The sequence below is a fragment of the Helicoverpa armigera genome, chromosome 19, assembly GCF_030705265.1.
Source record: "Helicoverpa armigera isolate CAAS_96S chromosome 19, ASM3070526v1, whole genome shotgun sequence".
Lineage (NCBI taxonomy): Eukaryota > Metazoa > Arthropoda > Insecta > Lepidoptera > Noctuidae > Helicoverpa > Helicoverpa armigera.
Genome location: NC_087138.1, coordinates 8,053,559 through 8,070,410, shown reverse-complemented (window position 1 = coordinate 8,070,410; position 16,852 = coordinate 8,053,559). Strand labels below are relative to the sequence as shown.

The 16,852-nt window shown below is 36.1% G+C and overlaps 4 protein-coding genes across 4 annotated transcripts in view; 2 read left to right on the top strand and 2 right to left on the bottom strand.

The window, feature by feature from the left end:
- Window positions 1-9,472, bottom strand: part of LOC110374161 (malignant T-cell-amplified sequence 1 homolog) — a 33,835-nt gene extending 24,363 nt beyond the window's left edge. The window contains exon 1 of the mRNA XM_049841280.2: window positions 9,314-9,472. Coding sequence (XP_049697237.1) covers window positions 9,314-9,324 — 11 coding nt within the window. The 5' untranslated portion in view covers window positions 9,325-9,472. The remainder of the gene's footprint in view (window positions 1-9,313) is intronic.
- LOC110374160 (adiponectin receptor protein) lies at window positions 5,289-8,623 on the bottom strand. Its single transcript, XM_021331751.3, has one exon. It carries the CDS (start codon window positions 8,286-8,288, stop codon window positions 7,128-7,130), a length of 1,161 nt encoding a protein of 386 aa, XP_021187426.1. The 5' UTR covers window positions 8,289-8,623; the 3' UTR covers window positions 5,289-7,127.
- Window positions 9,473-12,216: 2,744 nt separating the features above from the next.
- On the top strand, window positions 12,217-13,748 carry LOC110374155 (WD repeat-containing protein 18). The gene has a single exon (XM_021331745.3). It carries the CDS (start codon window positions 12,347-12,349, stop codon window positions 13,691-13,693), a length of 1,347 nt encoding a protein of 448 aa, XP_021187420.3. The 5' UTR covers window positions 12,217-12,346; the 3' UTR covers window positions 13,694-13,748.
- A 592-nt stretch (window positions 13,749-14,340) lies between these two features.
- Window positions 14,341-16,852, top strand: part of LOC110374128 (ankyrin repeat and LEM domain-containing protein 2 homolog) — a 29,637-nt gene continuing 27,125 nt past the window's right edge. Inside the window, exons 1-2 of the mRNA XM_064039522.1 lie at window positions 14,341-14,547; window positions 14,656-14,905. Coding sequence (XP_063895592.1) covers window positions 14,527-14,547; window positions 14,656-14,905 — 271 coding nt within the window. The 5' untranslated portion in view covers window positions 14,341-14,526. The remainder of the gene's footprint in view (window positions 14,548-14,655; window positions 14,906-16,852) is intronic.

The following is a 16,852-nucleotide window of genomic DNA, read 5'->3' as shown; positions in this document are numbered from 1 at the left end:
TTTTCTCGAGCTACACTTCATTAAGGAAATTGTTTACCACCTTTTTTTTTACAGCCCGGGCAACCTTACTGAAGGCTCTCCTGAAATTCAGCGAAAACACATTTTTCCGTAGACCGTCACGCCCAAAAAATATTGACCATGACACTCTGAATTATGTAAGGTCATCGAATTTGCAAATAAAAAACAAAGACATGTGTGCCCTTGATAAAATCTACATATAGGGAGTTCTAGATATCTTTAAGAAGATCTTATTAATAGTCTGGCAAAGCAGAAGTTTAGCTATAAGAGAATTTATGAACCATTATTCAAAAACAATTTTCGCTCGTCCTTGCAAAGTGGAAGTTTTAAACTTTTGCAATCTTTTGTCGCTGGCTAAGAAGGTATGATGGATGAATGAGAGAGAACTTTGATTTTTTTTTGGCAAGTTACGCCGTAATATAATTATATAAATATAATATTAAGCAATCCTTACAGACCTTCATTTTGAAAACAAGAAAAAAAACACTTATTATGGACCAATTGGATCCATTTTCCGCATCTAGTTTTGCAAAAAAATATATCTTCGTAAGACCGTTACAAGAGCTGTAATACGGGACTTATTTTGCCGATCTTGATAATTTGTAAACTACCAAACGACCCTGGGAAAATTGAGGCTCCATTTCTCACAAAAACCAGCGAACTGTAAATAATCGGCAGAGGACTGGATGTTTAAAAATATTTTGCTTTAATTTGACGCTATGCAAACTAGTTTAACTCTCCACAAGATTCTGACGCGAAATTGGTTCTCGATGAAAGTGAAACGGATCTTCTAACCACAATCTTCCTTGACCTAATTCATTTATAGGCTAATACAGAATACAGAAATATTGGCATAGTATAGTTTGCTTAATCTTCAGGGGGGCCGAAGTAATGGGGGTTGCGATGCGTGAATGTGAAGCATTTTTATGTTGCACTCCGGGGAGCAAAGAATGTAGGTCAGGTATAAAATTTTTATATTTGTTACACTGTCTTGTGTAGTCAGTCTCCCTCTATGAAACTTGAAGAACTTTTTGTGCAGGATCGGAAAAAGGGAATGAAGCATGCTTGATCCAAAGTAATTTGGCAAAGAAAATGAGGAGGATTATTGCCATGAATCGTGAACTTACCCTACTGAAGTCATTCAATTTTTATGGGTGAGTAGCGTACCTAGTACACCAACGATACGATTTTTTTAAATAAAAAATACGTGGGTAATTCCACATAATCTATCGATAACAATCTGTATGTCCACTTTTATCGAATAAGGATATAACTTGTTATCTGCAACGTGATTCACTGTGTACTAATACAGGTACTAAGTACAGACGCATTCAGGTACAAAGATTAATCAGTTCATAAAAATAAAATTATACTGAATATGGATTACCATTTATCATTTTATAATCTCATGAAAATCCTAATGGACAATATTACTTAAAGGATTAGGTGTATTTCCAAAAGTATTTTATGAGCCACATTTTGTCTACCTAATTGTATCGATAGGTAGGATAAGTGCACTCATGAATATGACATTTTCAAAACTGATTAAAACTTTGACGGAGTCCAGCGAGAGAAGAGGAGTGTCACATAAAATACAATGCGTCATGCGAATAATTCCTAAAAACATTAGCAAGTAAAAATCATAAACTTAGCTGTTGAAGCTTTTCTACTTCCACTGGTACGCATATACCTACCAGTGAGTAGGTTGACACTAAGTAAATACTGATGGTGATGATGTCTTCCGGGCCAATTTATCGGCACGGCGGTTGGTGAGGAGGTACTATACTACAAAGGATTCAGTTAAGAACACCTTCTAAAGCCGAGAACTGCAATTGAAACCCTATCAGAACCGTAGCAATATGCATAATCCTGATCAAGCAAATTTTGTGCTGCTCTGAACATTAGCGGCATTAACATACTAAGCGGTACCTAAGGCCTTATCGACCGCTGAATACTAATTAATTATACTGTCTAATTAACATCAGCATTAATCTAAAACTAATTATTACGAGGGAAATAAGTTTTCGTGTAAAATTCAATGACGGTCTTGTTTGTCCTCTGTGCAATTTGATTAATGGTCCTTTGGGAGAATTTTCAGTGGGAAATTGAAGATAAGTATGCTGTAAAGCAACTTCGGGTGTGGTACCAAATGGCATAATAATAATAAAGGTATCCCATATTTTACAGGCATTTTTATTGGACCATTTTAGGGGTCCCGTCTGTGTTGGAGAGGTCAGATAGACAGTCGCTCCTTGTAAAACACTGGTACTAAGCTGCGCCCAGTTAGACTGGAAGCCGATCCCAACATAGTCTATCTCTTTTTATTCTAACTCTCCCACAACGGGCCTGCTGGAAGAAATTTCTTTAGAGATAAGCTGTGCCCTTGTACTATTGTTCCTATTATTTATTCTTCTTTGTGTTTTATGTGTACAAAACCATTAAATAAATAAATAAATAAATAGTTCGCAAAAGTCAAAAGCAGATGATGATGATTTTAGGGTAGGTTACCTACATAAAGGGTAAAGCGCAACCCTATTTCTATATTAAGACTTCACTATCCGTCTCACCAATCTGTATCTCATGAGCCGTGAAAGTAAGACAGTTGAGTCTTTAACAGATGATCGCCTTACGAAAAATAACGACCCCAAGTCTGTTCTCAAGGTGTGCCCTATAAAGACCTGCCGGGGCTGCGGGTTGTTCGAAGGAGATACCGCGGCCCTGGTACATAAAAGGCCTACGACGGAACACGACGGTTTTTAGTCAGTAAGAGTCTGACACTCCCTCACCCGCTGCTAACCTACAGCGGGAGGGGTCATTTGATGATTTTTGACGTCGTTAAAAAAAAAGGTTAAAAAAAAACCTAGGTATCGGGAAGGTTCTAAATCACCTTGGCGCACCCACGCCTAGCATTATGGTTTGCGACTGTCAAGGACAAAATTCTACTTGGTAATCGATATTTATAATTTCTTGCGATTCTATGACTACCGATAGGTACTGGGAAAATATTATTGTTCGATAGCCGATACGACTATTTATTCAATTATTTTCGAAATGATGTCGGTTTTCCGGAATAATATGACCAAAATACCGCATCATGTTTTTGGAAATATCGGATATATCAGAGTTATTCATAGGAAAGCCGAAAATACAGAGAATTGGTTTAAGTATTTAAATTTTACACATTAAATCCTAATTATCGGAGTTTTTGCGCTGTACCTAATGAAAAGACTTATTAGGTTCTCAAGCCCATTCATGAAACTTTCAAGTTTTTTTCCAAGAGGTCCCCGGCCTTGTTGATAAACTTTTGGATTCTGGTTACGTCCTTAAGCCTTTAATTAAAATTCGGCATAATTACTTTCGTCGTCAAATCTGGCTCTGATTTATTTTAACGTCTTTAAACTTTATTAAGCCGTTTATTTGCCACAGCTGTATTGTTTGGAAAATCTTGAAGAAGGGAACCATTCAAAATTTATTACGACCGTTTCCTTTCTTCAGTCTAGTTATCGTTGCATGATTGATAGGGTCAAACAAATTTATCATTTCTGTACGTAAGTAGCTAAGTACTATTTTGTTTGCAACCTGTTCAAAGGTAGGGGCACAGGTAGGGGGCTGGCTGCACCTGCATAGGTTGCATACCTACCTAATAAGTAAGTAGGTATTTTCATGTAAAGGTAGGTAAAGTGACTATACCCTATCCACGGAAGCGAGAGCTAAAAGGTAAACAAAGAATGACACTTTTTCAAGATGGCGGTATAACCCGACCGATGACAAAACGTCACATTTTTGTGTAAAATGTTCGCAGTAATCTGTGATTTTGTCATCGGTCGGTGGATAGAGTATAGTTCCTACTGACGCCGGAAAACTCAGGATAGGTACTAGAGGTATTTAAGTTTTAATTGGACCTATTACATTATGCTGAAGAACCGTTGCAACATATGTAGGTATCTGGGTGCCTGAGTGTGCAGAAAAATTATGACTTCATACACGACTTCATAATTTACCTACTATCTCCACTATTGAAGCTTTGATTGATGGCCCATTATTATAATACAACCCTACTGTTATCGGCGAACTTGAGTTGATGGGTAGGGGCACATTTCAGAAAGTAAAAGTCAAACTAAGGTCACGCAGAATCGCGTTGGGTTTCAAAGAAGTGTTAAAACATGACTAACTAGGGTAGTAGTTTGAGAGTGTTTATTTTATAAGGTTTTGAGAGTTGATAACTTGAAACAATAAGTAGCTAACTTCCTCAGCTATTGTTTAATACCTAAATCTGATTAGGTACAGTCAGCTAATAAGGTCATGAAAACAATTGGTCCAAATTACAAAATACCGGAACACTTAAAACTCTCACAATCAAGTAGGAATCTGTTACTACTTATCTACAGAATAAAATGAAGTGAATAGAGAATTACAAAAGCTTCGGTATTTTGTATTTGGATGGTGTTCATAGACTTTTGTTGCTGACTGTCCCTACCCAGCTCTCTTTTCTATTTGCAGCTACACTTCTGAGCATAAAAATCTGTCTACAGTCTACCATTTCTGTCCGTCAATCTTTTCTATTTCTGAATCTTAAAATAGACTTCCCGGATGCCGAATACGAGCGGGGTTCCTATAATAAGTTAAGGAATCTTGCGTTCCCCTTTAGAAAAAGATTAACGAGTATATTCAAGGTACCTAAGCCGATAATGCGAAGATCCGAGTTACAAGAACGCGACGAAGCCTTAGGACATTTTCCATTATCAAGGTTGCCTACCGCACCAGCCGATACCTATATACCTAGGTAAGTTGTTAGGTACTGTGGTAGATTACATAAAGCCTTAGATAAGAATACCTGCCTATGCTATATCAGGTAACAAAGTGGTAATGAGTCGTGGCTTGGGTACTTAATTTGAAAGTGATCTAGTCTTAAGATATTGGTATCCACTGAAAATAGGAGGAGGCAAGTATAAAAACTCGTATGATATATCCATTATTAGGACAAACGAGGTTGCTACGATGTTCTCTCCCCTGCGTTTTTAGCAGTTCATGTAAAGTTTAATATTTGTCAGCCCTAATTAAAACCATAGACTAATATACTAATTAGTATATTAGTAAACTTAAGTACTTAGTGAGTAATGAAGCAGTGTAACTTAGGTTCAATATACCGATATAGTCAATAGGTAAGTCAGCGTTCACGACCGCCGTACTAATCCTTAGTGACGTCATGGAAAACGGACAAGTTCGATGCAAACTACCATTGTATGGTTACCGTAAAGAAACTACACAAATTAGGTTTTATTTTAATTTTATTGCATAATTTTTAATCCCACCAAAAACAATTAACAAATGTCACACGAACAGTGAAAGCATAGTTTAGCAATTCAAGAAAAATGTTTAACAAAATATAGGCTACAGAGAGACAATAACACAAAATTTACGATTAAGAATAGAACATTGTGTGGTCTGTTGAAAATACAGAAAATATTAACAATCATCTCATAGCAAAATGAAAATACCAACATCAAAGAAATGTAATTTACAAAGGGCAAATACATGTTTTTAATTTTAAAGTAATTAACACTGTGCAAATATAATATTGTCTTCACTCAGCCCAATTCGGAGTATTTCGACTTCGATCTTTGATATGCCAAATACTGAATTTCAGGTATTTTGTTTAAAAACAAAGCTTAATTTACTGGGAGAAAGCAGAATTACCTCAAAACTTATCTTTTACTTTATCATTATGTATAAGACATTGTCTTTACGATATCTTTATGAGATTTTCTATATTTACCATAACATTTCTAATTACATAATTTTTAAGCCTCTCCGTCCAACATATCAATATAAATGTACTTTTCAAGACAATAGAGCTCCATATGCATACATCACAAAATCTTTTTATTAGTTTTTTTACATTTTCTGTCTCATAAAATCTTTACATTTATGAACACTTAATAACAATTTAGAATATACTTTTAATTAATTTTATTTGCAGACCACAGTGAATGAATATTTGTTATGGAAGTTAATGTAAATGAAAATGCCTGGAAAAATATTAAACAAACAGTGCAATAAAAACAATCAGAAAATAAATTATTTAAACATTAGATATTTCGAAACAATGATGGAATGTCAGACTGCAGTTACTTAAATCTTACAAAAACCAATACACTTACAAGTACACCATAAAAAAATATTTTCAATTGTACATTACAAATATCTTATTACAATTTAATTAACTTGCATGATGTACTCATTTGTGCTAAATTGGTATGAAACAGCTAAGAAAGGTATTTTGATTTACGTACTAATGATTAGATAGATAAAATTATGTATTAAAAACAGAATAAAATGCTTACAAACTGCATCTAATGAAATAAATGTTTATCAATGAAAGTGTGAGATTCAATGCAACATACACAAGTGTCTTTTAAGCCTGAAATGATAGTTTTATTCGTGAAACAAATATAAAGTAAAAAAATATAAAGTGTGATTATCATAATGTTAGGGAGTGCGAGGACAGTATGAACTCACATTTACAGCCAAGGGTAATCTCCTAATGTATTGAAAAAGTATGAATTAATGTTATGTACACTATGGAAGAACAATGAAAGGGCATACATGTGGTCCAAACTATGTCTATGCTACCTAACACTGGACTTACAATTTAGTGCAAACAAGAAAGTTGTAAACAGAACAAATTAAGTACGCTCTAACATCTTCACAAAGCATCAAGAAAATATATTCATTAAAACCTTTCTTGGTGTTTCTTATTTTTTCAATGTAGTCCCTGGTGCAAATAGCATTACTAGAAAGTACTAAAACAATAACTACTAATGCACTAATACTAATTTTAAAAATAAATAAACAGTAACTATGACATATGTTTATTATTTAGTAACCCCCATTAGTTTACCCATAATGTGACCCCTTTCTTTTCAGCCTCACTAATTATGAACAATACTGCTTGTGTTTTTTCATCAGCATAGATTTTTTGAGTTGTTAAAAAATTTACAAAAATTCGTAGTTTATATGTTTAAAAAATATACAGTGAAGCTATCGAATGTTTGTATTTCTACTTAAATTTATCTATGGTCTACTATCACATTTGGTATAGGGAGGGGCTAGAATGCAATTGATGATGGAGGCATGGAACATTCCCCTACTGTCACACGGTATGATGCCAGTTCACTGATACCGTGGTAGTGCACGAAGGCAGCCACAATCACAAGTACATGGAATATTTGGTGGGATTGGAACCAGATGTCGCACTTCCCTGGGAACCAGCGCTCGGGCACTCGCAGGGCATAGAACATAGCTCCTAATATGTACAGCAAGCCCATCAGCACCAGCCAGCCCAGTGATGCTTTGCTCACTTGGCTGAACCAGCCTTCTGTGATGCCATAGTGGATAGCAGGCACTATGCCTGACAGACCAAAACCCATGAACACTCCTGCTCGAAGAGGTCGCAAGCGAGGCTCTGAGAACCTATCCCAAAGGGATACTATTATTGACAGTATTCCTAAAACAACCACTACAGATAAGTATATTATTTTTGGTCTGTAATGGCAGTAGAAACTATAGTATAACCATGGAACAAAGGAACCCATAATAAGTAGGGCTATTCCACAGTAATCCAGCTTAGAAAACAATTTCCCGACCATCTCCGAATGGCAGTAGAGGGTGTGATACGCGAACGAGAAGCCGAGGCACACTATGGCACCCACGAAGAATACTCCGAATATCATCTTCTCCTGCATCTGTATCTCGATGGAAGGACGCGACAGGAAATAGATCGCGACGCCGATGAACGCCACGCAGCCTAGTAGATGAGTCCAGATGTTGCCGGTCTCCGTGTGGATGCGGAATATGGACGCGAAGCACGCGCTGAACGAGGGAAGTGGCGGCCTGTGGCCCTTGTGCAGATAGTCGTTGTCCTGCAGCCAGCGCGGCAGGTGTCTGAAGTGGCACACGTTCCACGACGCCTCCCACACTTTGCGGACGAACTCCTCAGCTTGCTCGGCTGCGTTGTGTGCCAACGCGCCCAAGTCTATTTCGTCTGAAAGCACGCCCGCTTTCAAAACTTCCGCCATCTCCGCGTCCAAGAGATGTTGATCCTCAGGTGTAGAAGGTAGAGGACATCCATCTTCTTCCTCTGCCAATACTTCATCGAGTTCATCCATCTGCGAGGCTAAGCTTTCCGCTTCGGGGTCCCATCCTTGGCGTCTCCGCAGCCCGTCCGAAGACGCGCTGCGGGATCCCGTATCAGAATCAGATTCCCACATCGCGCCGTCAAAATTCACTCGCAAACATTAAAAACGGCAACCATTAGTCGCCACGACCTTTGTTAGTCGCACACGGACAGTTATTCGTTACAATCCAGTTACGTCACGGAAAATGTTCACGATGCACAAGATGTCTTTGCATCCGTTGTTTCAAATCGATCGCAGTAGGAATTTGTAAATTAAAATACTTCACATTCGACTATGATCACAAAAATTTTAAGCGTTATAAAAATCGTCGAAAAATCACTAACGCACAGGACAATCGGAACAGCTGCACAGAACTGAACTGATGAACGAACAAAACCCAGTCATTCACTATTTCCAACGCAACGAAATGAAATGTATAGCTATCTCCTTCCAACTTATAATAATATCCTATTGTTTGGCATGCTTCACACTTCCCCACAGCAACGTCACAGCTTTTAGTGTTGTACTTGTGTTCCAATAACATAAACCGTAAAAATATTCATGCCCACTTTGAATTCGTATTCCGAAATATTTTTGAGTTTAAGCTAAAGTTTCAAGCGAATGTCTAAAATGTATATTCTGAACCATGTTAGATTTTGAAGAAAAGACATACCGGCCGAATTGAGAACCTCCTCCTTTTTGGGAAGTCGGTTAAAAATAGTTTTGAACTAAGTGTACTCAGGCTTTTTAGTTCGTTTAAATATTAAAGTTTTGACTACTTGAGTATATTTTCGTCAATATTCATTGCAATATAAACCATAGGCTGTAACTGAATCATATGTATCTAAATAATATTTTGTTAGATATTTCTTTAATCGATTTCTGTGCTAACCGTAAATATATCGCAAGTAATCGTTAAAGTGGGTGACATCTCTACAGTACCAAATTGATTGGACGAAGCGGAAAGTTCGTTTCATTCGTTTGACATTACTGAATGAAGTGAAGGTCTGAGTGAATGAAATTCTATTCTAACCTCATCTAGTTTCGAAAAACAACATATTTGAGATCACCTTATGTATTTTAGGGAAAATATATTAAAGCAAAGTTACTTCACTTACTTTTTGAACATGATGCGGCTTCTTTTGTTAAAAAATACACTCAAAACTCAACCCTAAAATGTCACTAAACACTACTTGAACGACTAAAATTATTATACTTCACTTTACGTTCAATCGACAGTTCAATCTTTCCCTTTGCTTCAATCCAATGAATGCAGAATTAACCAAGAAACATTAATGTAAGACTGGAGGTCAAGGTAAAGAATGTTATATTATAGTTAAAAATTAAAAACTGTTTTTGAAACAGTAAAAGGACTTCAATATAAAAAAATAAACCTGAAAACCGCATTAAAATAGGTACATATACACCGGTCAAACTGAGAATATATTTTTTAAGGACATATTTTTTTTATTTTTAGCTTTTCAGCGACTATATTTCTATCTATGTTAGTGGAAAGATTGGCCGTCTTACCACAAAAACTTTTAAAAGTCAGTTTATTAACGTAAAATTATGACGTTGATATGGTTCATTTTGCAGCCAAAATTTTATTAGACAAGTGTAAAACAGGGTTTAAAGTTTTTGTAGTAAGGCCCTATATGTTTATTTATATTGGACCAACAAAGAATATACACAAAACAATCTAAACACAGTAATCTAGGACTAGACGCTATAGATTCCCAAACCACTTCACTCAGGCGAGGTCGGAGTGCTGCTGGGTCTTTTTAGTGGGTACACAAGAAACGTCTGTACTAGGGAGACCCACAGACCCATCTCCCGTCCCCCGACGGGAAGAGCATGCATAATAGCATTTTTGCCAGCGACCAAAAAAAAGGACATAGTAATGTAGTATTCCTTTAATAGGGTAGTGTCCAGGGTCGAAATAATGAAATAATATTTAGTCCGCTTTTTAGATAATCAAAAAATATTGGATACGTATTTTTTCTTTTTTTAACTAAACATAAAATGACAAAGATAATACACTTCAAAAATTAGGAGTGGGGGCCTTTTACGTCACAGTGTCCTGAAAATTGTAGCAACTTGTGACGTCACACTCAACTTTAACACGCTATACAGTGGCGTAGCTTGCCTTGTCGGGGCCCCGTATAAAAAATTGTTTGGAGGCCCTTATATGGCACTTTTTTTATAACCTCTTCCCTTTTCTGTTAACTTTTTCTTTTCTCAGGCGCCGCTGGGATAATCTATTTTCCTTTCACCCATTTAATGCACATTTATATAAAGCGCGTAAATAAACAGTGCACTGCACTCCGTGCGGTGGCGGCGTAGCATCGGGTGGCACCCGCGGCGGACTAACTATTGAGTACCCAATAATCATGGATTAAAATTGTAAACAAAAGTACTTAAAAATCGTGTAGAAATCATTCGTGGTGGTTTTTGCTAGGTTTAATTTAACGTAAAGAAACCGGAAACGGGTCATTGCAAACTTATAAAGAGCTATTTTTGAAATTTGGGATATAAAAAACCCAAACATGTTTTATAAAAACCGGCCAAGTGCGAGTCGGACTCGCGCATGAAGGGTTCCGTAGGTACCATTATTTATAAAACGGACAAAAAAATCATGCTTGTTGTATGGGAGCCCCCCAAAATATTTATTTAATTCTAGTTTTCAGTATTTGTTGTTATAGCGGCAACAGAAATACATCATCTGTGAAAATATCAGCTCTCTAACTATACCCTAAAAATCAGTGTGAAATTTTTAAGTTTTGAGAAAAAAATAATTTAATAAAATATTCCATAAATAGTCCTATGAACGATGTTTTCGTAACAGCGCCTAAACAATCTTTAAAGCATTTTTTTCATATGAAGGTGTGAAAAAAAGAAATTAGAGAGTATGCCATATTATTTTTAACATTTTTATCTTTTTTTTGAGATTCGTCACATTGTTATAGGACGTGGGGCAATTTTGTATGGATTGCGATCCGTCTTCTTTGAATAGCATGCAGTGACTGGTAGTGAACCTAGGCTTTGCAGATTAGAATGGCACCCTCAGTGACTTGTCCCTTCTGCCCGTGCCATCCTGGTCGTGCAGATATGTGTCGACCGAGATGGCACCCAACGAGACGTGGTACCAGTGGCGGACCGCCCTCTCCCCCCCCCTTATGCTGCTACTAACTCCGTGGTTTAATATCCAATGTAAAGTACAACAACGTACACGTAAATCGCGATATCGATGAAGGATTCCCCGCTGAGTTGAAGATGAAGTAAGTAAAACGGGGAAGTCCCGCAGCCCGCCATAACGATGTAGAGTGTTGTTAACTTTTGAACGCACGCTTAAGGCGGGAAAAAAAAAGAATTGCTTTTCAGAATTTTGATATTTGTAAAATAAAATAAATTAGGAAGTTTTTATTTTTTGTCCTTACACACTTTTGGGGCCCCCGTGGCCCGGGGGCCCCGTATAATTGATACGGCAGATACGGCGGTAGCTACGCCCCTGACGCTATATCTTAACAAGTTCTGATCCAATTTAAAAAAGAAAAAATACGTATCGCTTAATTTTGGACAATCTACAAGACGGACTAATTATAATTTTTTAGGAAACTAGCCTATTATAAGATGGCACATCTAAACTTCTATACTATGAACTTTAGTAAAGGAGCAAAAGTTTTTATATGTTTGTTTGTACCCTAAGCCCAAGAGACTCCAAAACTACTAAAGCGATTTGAAAAATACTTTCACTTTTGCAAAGCTACACTATTTCCGAGTAGCATTATGATATATGTTTTGTTTAACAACGTACATAAAACAGTACAAAAATATTTAATTTAATTTATGAAATATGCGACTTTTAATAAAATCATTTATTTTTATTTTTTTTATTGTTTTATTTTTCATTTTTCAACACATCAACTGTGTACAGAGTGTTAAATGAAACCACTCCAGTAGTTCAAAGAGTTCCTTGTCTTCAAACGTCACTGTCACATAGCCTGTGTATATCAAATGTCAATTGAATGAAATCGCTCACTCACTTTTCCATTTCCACATGTGAATATTGATTTTCTTTATAAATAAATGTGATTCTAATAATTAATAGTACCTCCAAAAACCAAGTAATTGAAAGGTTTTGCCTAAAAACAATGGCTGCATTATTAGAGGTTTTGGTGACCAGTGATTCTAATAACACATTATGGACAAATGCCATTTGGGACCCGCACACCGGTACCAGTTTGATGACATACAAAGGAGGCGGAACTGCCGAAAATAAAACCCTTACTTTCGTCGGAAACGATTATGTAGCCGCTGTCGAGAAGACAAAGCCGGTACTACACGTGTGGCCTGTGAATTCCTACCAAACAGTGCAAGGCATGCGTTTTATATTGCCGGGCAAAGCTACGGCTTTCGCTGTAACTCCTGATGGATCTTTCATGGTAGCTGGTATAGACGAAAAAATATATTTATGGCAAACAGCGTCGGGTAACCTCCTTACGATTATAAGCAAGCACTACCAAAAAGTTGCAATGTTAAAGTTTACACCAGACGGCCGGTACTTTGTGTCCGCATCAGATGACGGTATAGTGATGGTTTGGTCGCTTGCCACGGTCTCAGCACATCCTGAAGTAGACCTTGTGTCTCAGACGTCAGCAGGCCAACATGATCCTGTGTACATATTTTCCAACCATTCCCTGCCTGTTACGGATCTGTGTATCAGCAAGACAGGCATGCATGGCCGCTTAAGTACCATATCCAGCGACAGAACTTGCAAAATATATGACTTGGCATCCGGTGAAATGTTATTAAACTTAGTATTTGATGTCCCTCTATCTGCTATCACATTTGATGTTTTAGAGTTGAATGTATTTGTTGGAACAACAGAAGGGAAGATTCACCAATTCAGTCTTACCAATCCTCCAAGAACTAGAGATGTCTTAGTGAATACTGAGAGTGACTGTCCTACATTCTCTTCTCATACAAAAGCTGTGACATGCTTGTCTGTGTCATTGGACGGTGAGACTCTAATGTCAGGCTCAAATGATGAACAAGTGATACTTTGGCACATACCTAGCAAACAGCCAGTGAGAATCATAAGACACAAAGGCCCTATAACAAATGCCTTCTTCACAGTCAATAACCCAGCTATTTACAAACAGGAATTCTCTCCAAACATTGTCTTGCATGGATTGGAGAGGACATTAGAGAAAGATGCAGAAGATGTTACTGAGATTGAAATACTTATTAAAAACAAAATTGATTTCTGGCCTGATGCACTTGGAGTTATTGAAGATAATGTAATCTCAAAGGAGGTGGAGCATGAATTTAAGTATAAAGAAGAAGGATTACAAGCAGAGATTAATAGATTGAAAACCATCAACTCGAATTTGTATTCAATAGCTGTTCAAAAATCATTGGAATTTTTGCCAAAGGAAGCTGATACCCCCAGCAAGAATAAGAAAAAGAGGAAGAGGAAACAAAAAGCTTCTGAATAAATGTTTTTCTAGTTATACTCTTTAAATTAATATAACCAACATAATATCTGTAAAAGTAGTTTTATTTAAATGTCTTATAATTATATTATACCTACTGTTGTTTCTGATCATTAACTTGATGGCTTATTTAAGTAGGTGTTTATTGTTAGAAATCATTACAGAAAGGTGGATCCTCAAGATATTCTAAAAACCACTACTGTTAAGTATTGCATTCAGATATATTATTGCCAAAATTTATGAAAGAATAACAAGCTTCCACTTTTACCAAACTTATACGTTTTTTCTAGTATGATGTTATTTGTGCTAAGTCTATATAGTGATATCCTATATTTATAACTAATAATTTCTGTCTGCTGCTTCTGTAATGGTAAATTCCTGTTCAATTTTCAACAATATAATGTAAAAAAAATTAAATGAAGCCCTCAAAACCGAAATAAATCAATCCGCAGAAAACCGTAAACTGTTGTTTACTACAATCGAATCGAGGGTATTGATTTATTTCAAAAATATCCACTGGCTAAAGTAATCATTCCCAGTTTTCTATATTGTTTCCAAAGAAAGTGAAAGTATTTAAAAAATATTTTGCCATAAAAAGCAGGTGTGTTACTTTAAATAAGAAAATGAGCACATTCGTTTATAAACGCTACTCTATGCCCATCACTATCGAAAGATATCTGTCAAAACGTCATCCGCCGTTCTCTCAAAGTCTCAACGCATTTCAATTTTCTGTTTCAAAAAACGCCCGATTTTTTTTTGATGTGATCAAAACTTTAAAACAAAATGCGCTGAAATAGCGACCCTTTAACCGATAATAAAGTTACGAGTATGTTTTTATGACGAGCCTCGTTAATAAGGTGAGCCTGCTTGGATATAAAGTTCTAAGTTCTTCGTTATAAAAATAAACTGTTCGCTAGCTGCGTTTTGCGTCACAAACAAAACAGTAAAATGTTTACGATTTGCAGGAGACGATTATGTCGAAGGCTGTAATTATACCGGAGTGTAATAAGGACATCGGGGGTATTAAAGAGGAGATATCTTTGTCTCCGCCTGAAAAACGAGATGGTGCAATAGGTGGTTTGTTTAGTAGGCTGCTGCGGCTCGATACGTTGAGCAAGAAGAGCAATGCTCCCGAGAGCCCGACGTCTATGGAACCACCGACCACCTACTATGGAGTTTATATACCCAGTGAAATTAAAAAAGGACCTGACGAAGGTATGTTCTTTTTTTAATTATATGGTTTCATTATACAATAGTTATGTCACATAAATGTACAAATTTATATGTTTAAATTTTGTACATATCCATATCATTTAACAAATTTTTGTCAGATTTCTTATTTGCCATACTATTGTTTAATATACCATATCCATTTAATATACATAATTAGAATCTAATATGTCTTAAGACAACATTTACCATTCTTTATGCATCATACATTTCTGAGTCATCAAACAATGCACAGAGTTGAATTTCTTTATTCTAACTCCTTGATCCTTGATGATATAATGAATCTGATCTCCTTTGGACTTAGACCTATAGAAATATAATAAACAGGTTATAATAACAACAACAAACATGCACTTGCCATTGAAGCCCAGTTTTTTTTATTGTAGCTGACCCTGAGTGCCAGTCAATACATACCAACTACACTCACTACATAATATAGAACAAAATCTGTCTGTTTGCGTTACTCTCAAAAAATGCTGAATAGATTTTCAAGTGGTTTTCATTAACACAAAGGCTTCCTGTACATATAATTTTATGAACTTGTGAAACTTTTGTAAGCAAAGGGTTGCAAATTACAGGTGTAATTAAACCAATTAAGTCATCATCATCTCAGCCATAGGACGTCCACTGCTGAACATAAGCCTCCCTCTTAGACTTCCACAGATACCTGTTAGAGGCGACCTGCATCCAGCGTCTTTCTACCACTTTAAGTAATTACCTAAATATATTGATAATCAACAAGCAACAATCTCAATTATTTATTCTGCAGTGTTTCATATCTTTATATAATATCAGTAAGATAAGTTTATGTGGGTTAACACAGAACTGTTTTCAACTTCCGTCTTCACTATCTATGTGTAGCATTTGCAAATCATTAAGTTTGCTATTTACCTGGATTTTATGGAGGTCACACATTTATCAGTATTGTTTGAAAAGACTTATTGTTGATAAACAAAATTATAGAAAAAATATGAAGTATTAATTCTATGAAACAAGAAATCAAGGCTTGGAGGTGTAGGATGGAGTACTACTCCCATGCATATGCACATGCAGCAAAGGTCCCACTCTCCCATTCTTATGCATATGCCCAGAAGAGACAGTTACCATGCAACCAAACCTATACTCGACACATCCAACAGTAGAGAGTAGAGCTGAAAAAAATATTGCTTGACAGAAATTAAATACTATGTACTGAAAGTTTATCATGCTATTATATTTCTTTCTCAAGACATCATCTTAATAAAACAAGAAACAATAGATTTTTAATGCAATATGCAGTAAAATTAACTGAGTTTACACTGGTTGCATTATACATAGAGGTAGAGAATTACTTCATTTACTTTCAGAGTAATAGCTTTAACCATATCCAGATAAAAACTAGCCTATTTTCATGCCAACTTTAATCTGTCATTGGTCTATCCATTTTACACTTTGAAGCACTATTGATTTTAAGTGACCATCAAACTACTAGTAAAAGAGTTAGTATTTTCATTATAGAGTTTTTTTCCCCTTCATCGAGTTCTTGCAGCCAACTCACCTAATAATTCATAGTAATGTGCCATTCAATAGTACAACAAATACTTTTGACCGATCAACCAAAATAATCAATAGGTAACTATTATTTTGGCCTAAGAATGTAGGTCCCATTTTAAGTATTAATTTGCACATTTGCATATATTAAAATACCAGCTGTTTTTCGCAGTCTCGTCTCGGGAATATTTTTTTTAAATAGGTTCAGTAGTTTGAGAGCCTATTTCCTTTGACTGGATACTTGTTATTATTATTTTCTATTTTCATATTGTCCCTTTGACCTTTCGATCACGTTATCCATACGGGTCATTATTATGTAACTCGTATGTATGTCTAGTAAAGAAATAAAGTGAAAGACGTTTAATTGGCTTTATTACTATAATTACCTATATGTACTGTACT

Bases quoted from the DNA above. Each gene is read 5' to 3' on its own strand.
- LOC110374155 (XM_021331745.3), top strand. From the start codon at position 12,347: ATGGCTGCATTATTAGAGGTTTTGGTGACCAGTGATTCTAATAACACA.
- LOC110374160 (XM_021331751.3), bottom strand. From the start codon at position 8,288: ATGTGGGAATCTGATTCTGATACGGGATCCCGCAGCGCGTCTTCGGAC.